The sequence below is a fragment of the Alosa alosa genome, chromosome 13 (assembly GCF_017589495.1).
Source record: "Alosa alosa isolate M-15738 ecotype Scorff River chromosome 13, AALO_Geno_1.1, whole genome shotgun sequence".
Classification (NCBI taxonomy): Eukaryota; Metazoa; Chordata; class Actinopteri; order Clupeiformes; family Clupeidae; genus Alosa; species Alosa alosa.
The window spans coordinates 27134458-27147853 of NC_063201.1; the positions used below are offsets into that span (position 1 = coordinate 27134458).

General features: G+C 42.0%; 2 protein-coding genes and 1 long non-coding RNA gene across 7 annotated transcripts; 2 read left to right on the forward strand and 1 right to left on the reverse strand.

The window, feature by feature from the left end:
* The first annotated feature begins 244 nt into the window (after positions 1 to 244).
* On the forward strand, positions 245 to 3575 carry LOC125306146. Its single transcript, XR_007195501.1, has 6 exons — positions 245 to 337; positions 514 to 929; positions 1089 to 1180; positions 2268 to 2360; positions 2674 to 2766; positions 3001 to 3575. It is a non-coding gene; the product is annotated as an uncharacterized LOC125306146 (long non-coding RNA).
* Positions 3576 to 3820: 245 nt separating this feature from the next.
* On the forward strand, positions 3821 to 9666 carry LOC125306410 (trichohyalin-like). Of its 5 annotated transcripts, none has more exons than XM_048261757.1 (6): positions 3821 to 4601; positions 4728 to 5024; positions 5208 to 5422; positions 8142 to 8229; positions 8410 to 8506; positions 8777 to 9666. In XM_048261757.1, the coding sequence occupies exons 1-6, from the start codon at positions 4217 to 4219 to the stop codon at positions 8916 to 8918; spliced, it is 1224 nt and encodes a 407-aa protein (XP_048117714.1). In that variant the 5' UTR covers positions 3821 to 4216; the 3' UTR covers positions 8919 to 9666. The 5 variants fall into 5 exon arrangements, with proteins under 5 accessions (XP_048117714.1, XP_048117713.1, XP_048117716.1 ...); XM_048261756.1 differs by having other exon boundaries at positions 3826 to 4601; positions 8142 to 8316; XM_048261759.1 differs by lacking the exon at positions 4728 to 5024 and having other exon boundaries at positions 3828 to 4601; positions 8142 to 8316.
* Positions 9667 to 9714: 48 nt separating this feature from the next.
* Positions 9715 to 13180, reverse strand: LOC125306408 (serine/threonine-protein kinase pim-1-like). The gene is given in 11 exon segments (XM_048261755.1): positions 9715 to 9797; positions 9906 to 10067; positions 10218 to 10406; positions 10524 to 10656; positions 10826 to 11002; positions 11122 to 11443; positions 11445 to 11498; positions 11723 to 11773; positions 11958 to 12052; positions 12208 to 12861; positions 13055 to 13180. Coding segments are annotated over 8 exon segments (1494 nt in total). The 5' UTR covers positions 13098 to 13180; the 3' UTR covers positions 9715 to 9797; positions 9906 to 10067; positions 10218 to 10406; positions 10524 to 10558.
* Between the last annotated feature and the right edge of the window lie 216 nt (positions 13181 to 13396).

Here is a 13396-nt window from a genome sequence, read left to right on the forward strand (position 1 = left end):
GGGTCTCGTGAGCATCAGTGCCCCACCCAACATGGAGATGGCATCTCCGGGACAGAGGATGCCAAGAACCACTTCATCCAGCAAGATGGGAGACTATGCTCACTGTCCAGCCTTAAAAGCAAGTTTATGCCCACTTTTAATTATTGACCAACTAATGTGACTGTTGTTGGTCTTTGTCTGCTCATGTAGTTAGAGTAAAGTAAAGTTGTAGTATTTCATGGGTAGCTGTTTTGGTTCCAGAAAGGCTGATGGACAGAGAGAGGCAGCGGCGTCACAGAGAGAGGGTCCGTGCTGACCCTGAGAAACAGCAGGCCTACCGGGAGAGGGAAAGACAAAGGTACAACACAGGGTAACTCTGTCTGCCGGTGACAGCAGTCTATATGTACATTAATTAATACATACTGTATCTCTATGCGATATTCAGAGCAATTATTAGACAACAGGTTAGGAGTGTCACATAATTCCACACACTTTGTCATTGATCGTGCATGTTTGTGTAATATGTCCTTTCAGGTACCAACGTAGGAAGAATATGGTCATTGCTCTTCCAGAGCAAATGACAGCAGAATCCCAGAGCCATGGCTTGAGTGACACAGAATATCAAACTGGGCCAACCGTTAAGGATCACTCTCATCCAAATAACTACGCCTTCCAAGACATGTCACAGAATTCAGACACGGAAACAGGCAACATGGCACAAACGGATAACATGGTGACGAAAAGGCCAACTCCTGAGGCTGATATTGTTGACACCAGACAGCAGATAAAAGAGATGAATCCAGTCAGCCGTCTGTTGCGTGTTACAGAAAAAGAGACTCAGGAACACATATTCTCCACCCAACACAGAGCTGGTGTGTTTGGGTCACAGGATGTCAACTATTATTTTGTACAACAAAATGGGGACCTGTGCTCACTTTCAAGGTTTAAAAGTATGTCCTTGTACTGTTTGTATAATTTTACAATATCATTATTTAAATGATCATCACATATTGTGTCATTGAGAAAAAATAATATGTTTGTTGGTATTTATTTTGTACTATTTTATTATTATTTAATTTATGTAATTATATCTTCGATGTATGTTTCAGAGAGATTGATGGACCGAGAGAGACAGCAGCTACAGAGAACGGATCCGCTCCAACCCTGTGAAGCAGTCTGATGATGAAAAGGAAAGACGAAGGTAGAAAGGAGTAGGACAGACTGCAGTAGAACATCACAAGTAACCCCTAAATAAAGTTAAAGTTGATTGATATTTAGTAGATACTTCTATCCAAAGTGACACAATCTCACAACGGTGGGTTCGGGAATCGAACCTGTGCTGGCGTTACTGCTACTTCACCACGCCCCAATATGATGAGTGTGCACACATCAGAATGAACTAACAGACAAACACATACTCATGCACACATATTTAGATACACATACATTATTAGTCATGTTTCAAAGCTTAGCCATTTCTACTGTGCATTCAGGGGCATGTAATAAATAAACCCATAAAAAACCTTGGTAACACTTTACTTGATGGGTGAGTTCATAACACATTCATAGCAGATGTCATAAACTGCATATAAAGCATTCATGACTGTTTCATGAGACATAACTCAACATTCGTACCAATCCTATTATGAATGTGGAAGACAGAACGACAACAACTTATCAAAATAAAAGTCCAACAATCGCAAAGACAGCATTGCCGTTTTCAAGACAGCATTGCCGTTTTTCTCTCCAGCCTTTGTAAATATTTCATGAATATCTTATGAAGTCTACATAGAATGTCACTTTACTATACAAGTTGTGAACTATTTGTAATCACTGGGAGGTAAACTAGCCTACATTCAGCTGATCTGTATTTGTGTAACCTGGAACGGTTGGACATTCCCAGTAGCAAAAGATGAGAAATCATCCGCAAAGGTTACATCATAAAACAAATACATTTTTATGAAACAAAAATTATTTGCTTGACCATGTTCTGTCATTTTGGCACTGGAGTAGCCCATTGACTCAGATGTGACGTGATCAGGTAAGAGGTTTGGAACAAAAACGGCAATGCTGCTGTGCGATTGTTGGACTTTTATTTTGACAAGTTGTCATCGTTCTGTCTTTCACATTCATGAAAGGTTTGGTATGAATGTTGAGTCATGTCTCATGAAACAGTCATGAATGCTTTATGTGTAGTTTATGACAGCTGCTATGAATGTGTCATGAACTCACCCATTAACTAAAGTGTTACCAAAACCTTAAACCCATTCCCTAACAACCATGTCCAGGTTCATGGACAGAGAGAGGCAGCGACGACGGAGGGAGAGGATGCGTGCTGAGCCTGACCAGCAGCAGTCCTGCGCAGAGAGGGACAGACAAAGGTACAGTGTCATGGAGGGAATGCATTGTGATAGCATGACGCAGCAATGGAACATCAAGTGTTAGCATGACACAGCAATGGAACATCAAGTGCATCTAGTGGCATCCTCATACTGAGATGGTTTCTGTGGTGCCAAAGTGTGCTGGACATTTGTATTTATTTGAAATGCTTAATGAGGAACAATCATTTCTGGTGAACAAGGCAATCATCTTGGAATCCTACTGGTTTCCCCATACCTGTATTTACAGAACAAAGTGCTTTGCTTGTGTTTTCACTCAGTTGAATAGACAAAGTGCATTGTCGGCCTTGTACAGGTTGTTGGATAGAGAAAGGCAACGACGCTGCAGACAGAGGCTTCAAGCGGACCCTGTGAGGTGGCAAGCTTACCTGGAGAAGGAGCGGTGCAGGTACACCCTACCAGCGTACAACATCAACAAAACATAGTGATGCGCTGACATAAAGTGCACACAACATCAACACGGCCATATTGTTTCTGTCATTTACATAAACAGCAGCTCTTAATGTTTTAGTGTGTTCAGCACCTGGAAAATACCATCAACTTTAAAATGGTCGAACTTCAAAATTGTATGATTATTATTTTGTCATTAGGTTGAGGCTGATTTCAGTATTTGTCTTTACAGGTCCAGGGAGGCAGCCAGGAGAAGCCGGGCTAAGAAGTCTCTGGCCAAGGCCCTGACAGGCTGGATATCAGATTGGGGGCAAGGAAGGCAGTAAGGACACCTAGTAGTAGACGTTCCCTTCAAAATGGTCACTCATGGTAGGGGGTTTGTGGTGAAGGGAGAAAGGAGACACCTCACCAGGCGGGGCAGGTCAACTGGCCCCTGACACCAGAGCAGAACTTCTTGGTGGGACAGTCATAGCACATAAGGACTTCATCACAGAGTTTCTTAGCAGTACCATGACGTAAAAAGCCCTGCCCTACTCAGGAGTTTATGCCTTTTTCATCTTTTTTATTCAGATTTCTTGTCATTGCTTTGGTATGGGCTGTAGTTTAGAAACATTCTTCAGAAGTGCTGAAGTATTATTTATTGCATAATTAGTTTTGTTATATATTAGGTGTCAATGGAATTTGACTGTGATGTGCTCATGTTGAATTTGGTCTTTAAATGTTTAACTTTCGAAAAAGAGTTTTTAGCATGAAGGTGATAACTGAAAGGTGATAACTAATATTACAAATAAATGTATCATTTGATGAGAAAGTTGTTTTTATGGATTTGCCTTTACAGTATAAGAAATGAAAAAAATCCAATAGGAAGACCCAATTGAAATGAAATCTCAGAATAAGGTTCCCTTAGAAGAAATAAACCAAGATAGATTGAGAAAAAAATAGATTGAGATTGAGAGATCTCATCTTATTCTGAGATCTTAAGTTGAAGTTGAATTGGATTTGAGCTGAGAAAAGAAGAGGACTATTCCATAGCTGAGAAATAGCCCTCCTTGTCTCAGCCCAAGTTTTAACATTTAAGTTTATAATGGATATCAGGCTTCAACAACCAAATTCATCATACAGAGGATCCCAAACTGTGGCCTACGCCAAAACATGTGAACACATTGCTGGTAACTTTCTTGGGGTCTGAAAATATAAAGACAGTAACAGATCTTAAGTCATTACTGCTTTCCACCACAGCCAGTGTGTGCCAATAGGTGGCGATAGCGTGTCATATGGCGTTAAAATCTCACATCGAAGAAGAATAAACGTTTTCATGGCGGAACCGAACACGACGGCTGACTGTCATAATAATCAGCATGAATTCAGTGATTTAATGACTATGTAATAACCATAAGGTGCTATTTGGACGAAAAAGAAAATAGAAGTGTTATAAGTAAGATATCAAAATGAATTCAGATCACCAAATTTGTCTAATACGAAGTGAAGAGGAAGCCCATATTATTGAGATTGCGCTAAGAACAGCTGTTCTTAGCGTAGTAGAAGTGATAAATGACATAAACAGAAGCCGATTTCAGGACTATCAAAGGAAAGTTACAGAAAAGGAAAAAGAGAACGCACAACTCAAAGCGGAGGTCGATAAAGCAGAGAAAGAACTCGCGTTTCTACGCCAGCTTGTGGGGTTTCAGCAACAACAAAGTGGTGAAGGAAGTGTGAGGTGCAATTCAAGCACTGACACACATGTGCCAGACAGTAGATGGAGCGTGGAGATTGAAGATGGAACTGTGAATGAAGCCTTGTCAACACCCCAAAGCTGTGTAGAACAGTCCAAAAGTAAGTGTCCACCCAGATCCAGTATTCTTGCTATGCACCCATGCACTTTGCATTGCTTAGTCTCGCTTTTGAATTACAATACATTTCACTCTTTTATCTATTGATCTATCAACTTTACACTTGCAGATATAAGTAGAAAGCCATTAAGTGCAGCTGAAAAGCAAAGGCGCTACCGAGCCCGTCGAGATACAAATCCCGAGAGAAGGGCAAAATACCTAGAATACGAGAGGAGGAAATGGAAAAGAGACAGGGAGCTGGGGAAGAAGAAACTCGTGCATGAGTGCAACGTGAGCGAGCAGATGGCAATAAGAAGTAGATGGAAATTAGCCAAAGCAAAGAGCAGGGCAGCAAAAGATGCGACTGCCATCCTCTCACCACCGCCAGTGAGCCCAGAATATCAACAGCTACATCAACACGAAGCAGGTCCATCCTCTTTCTTAATTATGTCTGTTACAAATTCACAGCTTGAGATGGCTCAGCATATATAACAGCTACACAAAAATGTTTTCTTACTGCCCAGTTATTAGTTTATATGTGTTGTATTTATTTGCTTTCCTCAGACTAATCTCTTCCTGAATTGTCTCTGTTCTCTTACCTCTGTTATAGATCATAGTATTGACAACCAGTTTGAATGTCTGAGTGAGGAGACATCTGCAGTACTGCAAGACTCTGCTACAGGTTCTTCTGGACATCATGGACCTGTGTTCACGCTATCAGGGTTCTCAGAAAACCACACAGACATGATGAATTGCCCTGTGGTAAAAGAGGAGCCTCCTAATACAGACACGGTTTACATCAAGTTTGAGGTGAAGGAGGAGAACATGTGCACGGACCAAGAGGGCAGTTGTCCTTCGGAGTGCTAGTGGCATCCTCCTACTGAGATGGTTTCTGTGGTGCCAAAGTATGCTGGCCATTTGTATTTATTTGAAATGCTTACTGAGGAACAATCATTTCTGCTGAACAAGGTAATCATCTTGGAATCCTACTGGTTTGCCCATACCTGTAGTTACAGAACAAAGTTCTTTGCTTGTGTTTTCACTCAGTTGAATACACAAAGTGAATTGTCGGCCTTGTACAGATTGTTGGATAGAGAAAGGCAACGACGCTGCAGACAGAGGCTTCAAGCGGACCCTGTGAGGTGGCAAGCTTACCCGGAGAAGGAGCGGTGCAGGTACACCCTACAAGCGAACAACATCAACAAAACATAGTGATGCGTTGACATAAAGTGCACACAACATCAACGCGGCCATATTGTTTCTGTCATTTACATAAACAGCAGTTCTTAATGTTTTAGTGTGTTCAGCACCTGGAAAATACCATCAACTTTAAAATGGTCGAACTTCAAAATGGTATGATTATTATTTTGTCATTAGGTTAAGCCTGATTTCAGAATTTGTCTTTACAGGTCCAGGGAGGCAGCCAGGAGAAGCCGGGCTAAGAAGTCTCTGGCCAAGGCCCTGACAGGCTGGATATCAGATTGGGGGCAAGGAAGGCAGTGAGGACACCTAGTAGTAGACGTTCCCTTCAAAATGGTCACTCATGGTGGGGGTTTGTGATGAAGGGAGAAAGGAGACACCTCACCAGGCGGGGCAGGTCAACTGGCCCCTGACACCAGAGCAGAACTTCTTGGTGGGACAGTCATAGCACATAAGGACTTCACCACAGAGTTTCTTAGCAGTACCAAGACGAAAAAAGCCCTGCCCTACTCAGGAGTTTATGTCTTTTTTCATCTTTTTTATTCAGATTTCTTGTCATTGCTTTGGAATGGGCTGTAGTTTAGAAACATTTTTCAGAAGTGCTGAAGTATTATTTATTGCATAATTAGTATTGTTATATATGTAGGTGTCAATGGAATTGACTGTAATGTGCTCATGTTGAATTTACTCTTTAAATGTTTAACTGCCGAAGAAGAGTTTTTATCACGAAAAAGGTGATAACTAATATTGCAAATAAATGTATCATTTGATGAAAGTTGGTTTTATGGTTTTGCCTTTACAGTATAAGAAATTAAAAAATCCAATAGGAAGACTCAATTGAAATTAAATCTCAGAATAAGGTTCGCTTAGAAGAAATAAGCAGAGGTAAAAAAAAAAAAAAAGATTGAGAAGAAAAACAGAGATTTCATCTTATGTTGAGATCTTAAGTTGAAGTTGAATTGGACTTTAGCTGAGACAAGAAGAGGACTATTCCATAGCTGAGAAATCAGCCCTCCTTGTCTCAGCCCAAGTTTTAAGATTTAAGTTTATAATGGATATCAGGCTTCAACAACCAAATTAATCATACAGAGTATCCCAAACTTTAGCCTATGCCAAAACATGTGAACACATTGCTGGTAACTTTATTGGGGTCTGAAAATATAGACAGTAACACTGCTTTCCACCACAGTCAGTGTGTGCCAATAGGTGGCGATAACGTGCCGCATGGCGTTAAAATCTCTCACATCGAGGAAGAAGAAACGTTTTCATGGAGAAACGCGACGGCTGACTCATAATAATCAGCATGACTTTAGTGCTTTAATGACTATGTAATAACCCTAAGGTGCTATTTGGACGAAATAAAAAATAGAATTATTATAAGGAAGATATCAAAATGAATTCAGATCATCAAATTTGTCTAATACGAAGTGAAGAGGAAGCCCGTGTTATTGAGATTGCGCTAAGAACAGCTGTTCTTAGCGTAGTAGAAGTGATAAATGACATAAACAGAAGCCGATTTCAGTACTATCAAAGGAAAGTTACAGAAAAGGAAAAAGAGAATGCACAACTCAAAGCGGAGGTCGATAAAGCAGAGAAAGAACTCGCGTTTCTACGCCAGCTTGTGGGGTTTCAGCAACAACAACAAAGTGATGAAGGAAATGTGAGGTGCAATTCAAGCACTGACACACATGTGCCAGAAAGTAGATGGAGCGTGGAGATTGAAAATGGAACCGTGAATGAAGCCTTGTCAACACCCCAAAGCTGTGTAGAACAGTCCAAAAGTAAGTGTCCACCCAGACCCAGTAATCTTTTCATGCACCTTGAATTGCCTAGTCTCGCTGTTGAGTTAGAATACATTTCACTCTTTTATCTATTTATCTATCAACTTTACACTTGCAGATATAAGTAGAAAGCCATTAAGTACAGCTGAAAAGCAAAGGTGCTATCGATCCTCTTGTCTTTGCAATTATGTCTGTTACAAATTCACAGCTTGAGATAGCACAGCATATAACAGCTACACAAAAATGTTTTCTCACTGCCCAGTTATTAGTTTATATGTTTTTTATTTATTTACTTTCCTCAGACTAATCTCTTCCTGAATTGTCTCTGTTCTCTTACCTCTGTTATAGATCATAGTATTGACAACCAGGTTGAATGTCTGAGTGAGGAGACATCTGCAGTACCGCAAGACTCTGCTACAGGTTCTTCTGGACATCATGGACCTGTGTTCACGCTATCAGGGTTCTCAGAAAACCACACAGACATGATGAATTGCCCTGTGGTAAAAGAGGAGCCTCCTAATACAGACACGGTTTACATCAAGTTTGAGGTGAAGGAGGAGAACGTGTGCACGGACCAAGAGGGCAGTTCTACCTCGTGTGTTCTGGAGAGAGAGCCCCAAGAAAAATCCCGCATCACCCACTTCAGAGACGGTGCGTTTGGAACCAGAAGTAGACTTACTTACCGCAATGCTCGACTGACAGAAGACAGAAGACTGCCCTCAGTCTCAAGGGTTAAAAGTATGTCTTTTTTTTAAACAGGTTCAAGGGGAGTGATTATATGTGGCATGTTTGACGTGTTTGTTTGTCGGCTTGTCTGTGTCCATAACTTAGAGAGGATTGATGACCGTGAGAGACAGCGGCGTTACAGGGAGAGGATTCGTTCTGACCCGGAGAAGCTCCAAGCCTACTTGGAGAAAGACAGACGCAGGTACAGAGCAGGCTGTTGTTGTGACTCTGAATCATGATTCTGTGCTAGTCTTAGTGTTGGGAACGTGGGAGAATAGAGGTAATACAAATGTTGCTTTTATGGTTTGTTTAAATATCAAAGTATTTTTAAAAGGGCTCCTGTCACCAATGCCTTACTGTGCTTTAGTCAACTTAACCAAGGCCTGAAAATGAAAAGCTGAATAGTTCAAACTTGGAAGTTGTTATCCACCATTGACTGCATAATTATGATGTATTCTTTTTTTATCTCCAGATACCAGAAGAAGAGGAAGCTGATCCGTGAGCTTCCCGAACAGATCCAGAAGCAGAAGAGAGCCATGTGGAGAGAGGCCGCCCGGAGATGCAGAGCCAGGAAAAAAAACACCCCCCATGTGCAGTGGACAGAGCCTCTCTGACCGGTGTGGACTCCGCAGTCAGACAGGGCGTGACACATGACAAAAAACAAAGACTCTCTTGATTATTAGGTGCATTGAGCCGTGACTACACGGCACACTCTACACAGTATTGAATACGCAGTAAAGAACATTTCCTCAATTGAAAGTCCCCAGATCTTGTTGATAACATGTTGATCACTTGATTGTGGTGCCACTTTTTTGGTTGTTCTGAAGAAAAAAGACAGTTTGTGCTACTCTGGGGCTAATTGTTTCAGTGAATTTTTGACAGGTCTCAAGCAGTTGTGTTTCCTAGGCACACAGTGAACTGTATGAATACTGCAGTCTACTCACTCATGAGTTTTGTGAAGGCAGGGTGCAGTCAAGAAATTTGTGACAGTTGAAAGCCCACTAATCTTGTTTGTTGTAAATATATGTTGGTACTGTAACATAAATCTGGTTACGTTTTTAATGGTTCTGATAATACATCTAGAGAATATAGGGCTGTCAGTAAGACAGTTTGTTTAAATGATTATGCACTGAACAGTTAAAGAGTTTTACCACTGTAGGGTGGGTGGATTCAAAGTGTCTATATAGCCATTTTCTTTCCTTTCATTATGCCATGTTGCATGGATGTAACACCTTTTTTTTAAGATGCCAAACAGTTGTTTCTGATGGATTAAGGTTGCCTTTTTAAATACAAATCCACACTATGTACATAATGGATGACCTGCCTAATTGACAAACTGAAAAGAAAACACATTCAATTGTATGCTCATTTGTTTTTTTATTGACATTTCATAATTTCATGAAAATTATTTCATTGCTAAAATGAGATAGCTGGTACAGTGGAGATGGAGGCAGGAAACAGCAGACTCAGATGAATGTCTTTCTGGAGCAGTCCTTGTTCAAAACAATAATTAACAATACATAACAGCATTTAATGCATTTCTTATCTCACGGCCTTAAATATTTTGCAAAGCTGTTCAGTTAATAACAGTAACTTCTTACTTTTTACTGAAATGAAAAGTGCTTCCCACAACAGGCCCAGTCCGTGGTACTTGTACACATACTGGCTGGGTGTGCAGCCAACAGCCAGCCAGGCTGGGAGAGTGACATTCAACCAGCCCGGCTGAACCTGGTCATCCATAGGGGGTGTTCTCCGGAGCAGGCCTTTGAGAAGAAGACGACTACAATTTGTAATTCTCATGTAAGCTCAATGTGCGTAGTATCATTGTTGTGTCTGAACTTTTTATGCCAATTTGTAAATACACTTAAACACAAGTGTTCTTTTGGAAAACCTAAATTGCCAACTGAACCCACCAGATATGGGATGGTAGATGCTGCCTGCTCCGTCTACAGGGGGACTTCTTCATGGTGGATTATAAACCCAGCAGGGTTAGGAGAGCTCAGTGAGACACCTCACAATCTCAATCAACCAACCCTTCTGAGACTAGATGCCCCTGTGCACTTGTGGACCTAATAGACCCCAATGTCAGTTCCTGATGTTTCCTGATGGAAAAGATATTAGATAACACATTCATATACACACAGCTGGTGAAAATAAAATAACAAAGCTTTTCATCTGTGATGTGTGTAACACTGATATTCACTGTCGATCAGTCTTACAGTTTCCTCCTCTCTCTCCTTGCTGTAACCTAACCCTACTCTGTGGAGAACCACTTGTGCTGGAGGATTTCCTCCAGGACTGGCCGTTTGGTTGGGTCTTTCCTCAAACACCAGTGAATGAGATTGCGGCATTCTGCACAGTTACAGGATTGGACAGGAGAGTAAAACAAAGTCTTGTTAACTCTGTGTGTCAGTACTATTCACCTGGACTTCTCTTTGCATCTCCTCTTTGGGGAAGGTTGTCTAAGGATAAAAAATAACCATAAACTCCAGACAGCTTAAAAGCTCTTGCATTGGCTCACCACAGGATAGTCCCCTGCTGAACTGCAGGTGTCCAGAGACAACCTCGCCCTCGCCCGCAAATGGCAGCTTGCCACAGAGGAGGTTATAGAGCAGCACACCCAGGGACCAAACGGTGGCAGGGCGGCCCTGGTAGCTTTTCTGTAACCACCACTCTGGTGGGATAAATGCATTTGTGCCTGCCATAGAAAATGATGAAGCCAGAGAGACAGCCTTAGAGACAAACATGTCGAAAAGTCAATCTGATAGGCACAAATTTTCCACTTTCACAAGTGAATGAAAGTAATGTTCACCATACCAGCAAATGTGTCATAGGGGCTCTCTTTCAAGAGGTCTCCACAGCCAAAGTCAATAAGTTTGATAGTCACATCGTCAGTGTTCACCAAGAGGTTCTCTGGCTTAATGTCACGATGTAGAACGCCACGGTCTCGGCAGTGTTTTGCAGCAAGGACCACCTGACGCATGATGTGCTTCGCTTGGTTCTCACTGAGGCGGCTTGGGAGTCTCCGGCAGTAGTTCAATAAATCCATGCAGGGCACGGGGCGCTCCAGGACAAAAATGAAGACGATGGGGCCCTCAAACCACTCCAGGAGCTTGGCGATGTTGGGACACTCGGGGGCTCGACACTATTCTCATGAGGGCCACCTCCAGAGGGAGGCTCACGCCGTCGGCGGGCTTAGAGGGAGGAGCCGAGGGAAACAAGAAGAATTACAACAAAACCACTAAGTTGGAACTGGAATTAGATTCACAGCTGTTGGGATGTGAATTCTGGATGTGACCTGAGATCACTGATGACATGCCTGAGGTATTTCATATGTTAGGAGTATACCATTTCAGATGCATATGGATGATGACAAGTTTAACTGAATGTAACTGTTTCCATTAAAGAAAGTACCTACCATGGTAATATATTTAAGTGCACGGGCCCTGGCGACCACCTTAATGGCAACCTGCATAAAGTAAGGTAAATATTTAATTGACTTTTGACTGAGAAAGGAAAACTGATATAAGAGCAAGAATATGTTAAATAGTAAGACCAAGAAGTGAATAATATCTTTATTTGATATTTAACATATGCACATATCTACAAAACAGTAGTAAAAATATATAAGAACAAGAAGTGAAGAGACTCACTGGTAATCCATCAGACTTTCTGGTTCCTGCATAAACACATCCATACCCTCCTTTACCAAGCATTTCTCCAACTGTGTAGCGTGATTCAAAGGTTGCTGCAAATAAATGAACATACACAGAGCTGTAAGTCAATTTGTTATATCAAGTTATAAGGGGATGTTCTCTCGGCAGCCATTTCTACCATCTACAATGATTACAGGAAGTGATGAATAAAAGGGCTATCAATGCATGTTTTTTTATAGTATGAAACCTTGAGGGAGGGTTGGGTCAGAGGGCTCTCTTGGCGTCTTTTCTGTGGAAGGCTCAGAACGTCTCTTTTTCATAATTGATGGGTTTGCCGTGCTGGTGTTCTGGTTAGATGTCCCCTTGTCCGAGGAACCCATCTTCCTCTTTTGTGCGGCTTGAGGTTTCTTGTTGGCCTCTGCCTTGTCCGAACCGTTGACCTGGCATATTTGCAGTGATGCTGTCCTTGATGTGGATTTCTGGTCAGTGGAAGATGGCCCCGCCCAGGAACCACCAACATCTCCTGCTCTTGGACACTTGGGCACTTTGCTGTGACCACTCAGCTTGGAAGGACGCTCGGAGCTACCCACACCTGAGGCCATGTTGCCCACGTTTGTGGTACCCGAGGACGTCTGAGTAATTTTCTTCCCCATGTCGCTGTAGACCCTCTTTCTCCTGCTTTTGCCAGTGGGGGCTGCAGCTGCCGCAGGTGAAGCTGGGCCCTGGGTTGGCTGCTGTCTGCGGTCACTCTCCGGCCTGTTGTGCCCATGCTGGGTGGACGGAGTGGTGGAGGGTGCAGTAGTGGGCTCCCTGGAGAAGCCTGAGCTGAAAGGAAGGACATCCCTCCTGCTGCAGGTGCTGGTGCTAGCAACCCGGCGGCTTCTTCCCACCTGGCTCTTACCTGAAAAGAACATTATGGCTGAGAACTGCACTTTTTGGTGATTTTCTTTGTTTGTTTTGGTTACTTTCCACATTTTACATTAAAAATTGGGCTTCTTGCAAGGCTAACTAATTGTGTTTACCTATTTACTCTTACCATCTTTCTGGTCAGAAATAAATATATACTGTATACCTACACAACAGTTTGAACTTACCTTGTGATGAAGGTATTGGCTCCGACAATGGCCTTTTCGGCATAATTAATTAATCATAGAGATGATTATAATTTCTGGTATAATTCAGTATAATTTCTGTTTGACATGAACACAGCCGTATGCGCTGCAAAGCTGCGTGATATGAAGTCTATCTGTAAAGTATGAGCCTGAGCGTCGATATGTTACGTCATAATGGTGAAGTAGAAGGAACTTCCTTGGTAACAACAATGCCAGTTCGCTTAATTTAGAATGTTCAGACTCTGAAGTTCTATCCTGAGCTGTCGCCTAAATAAAACTCTCTTCTATTTAAGATATGCTATAATATGCAGTGAAATGCTTAGT

Bases quoted from the DNA above. Each gene is read 5' to 3' on its own strand.
- LOC125306410 (XM_048261756.1), top strand. From the start codon at position 4,217: ATGAATTCAGATCACCAAATTTGTCTAATACGAAGTGAAGAGGAAGCC. The intron at 5,025-5,207 runs GTCCATCCTCTT...CCTCTGTTATAG, and splicing joins GCTACATCAACACGAAGCAG to ATCATAGTATTGACAACCAG. The intron at 8,507-8,776 runs GTACAGAGCAGG...TTTTATCTCCAG, and splicing joins TTGGAGAAAGACAGACGCAG to ATACCAGAAGAAGAGGAAGC.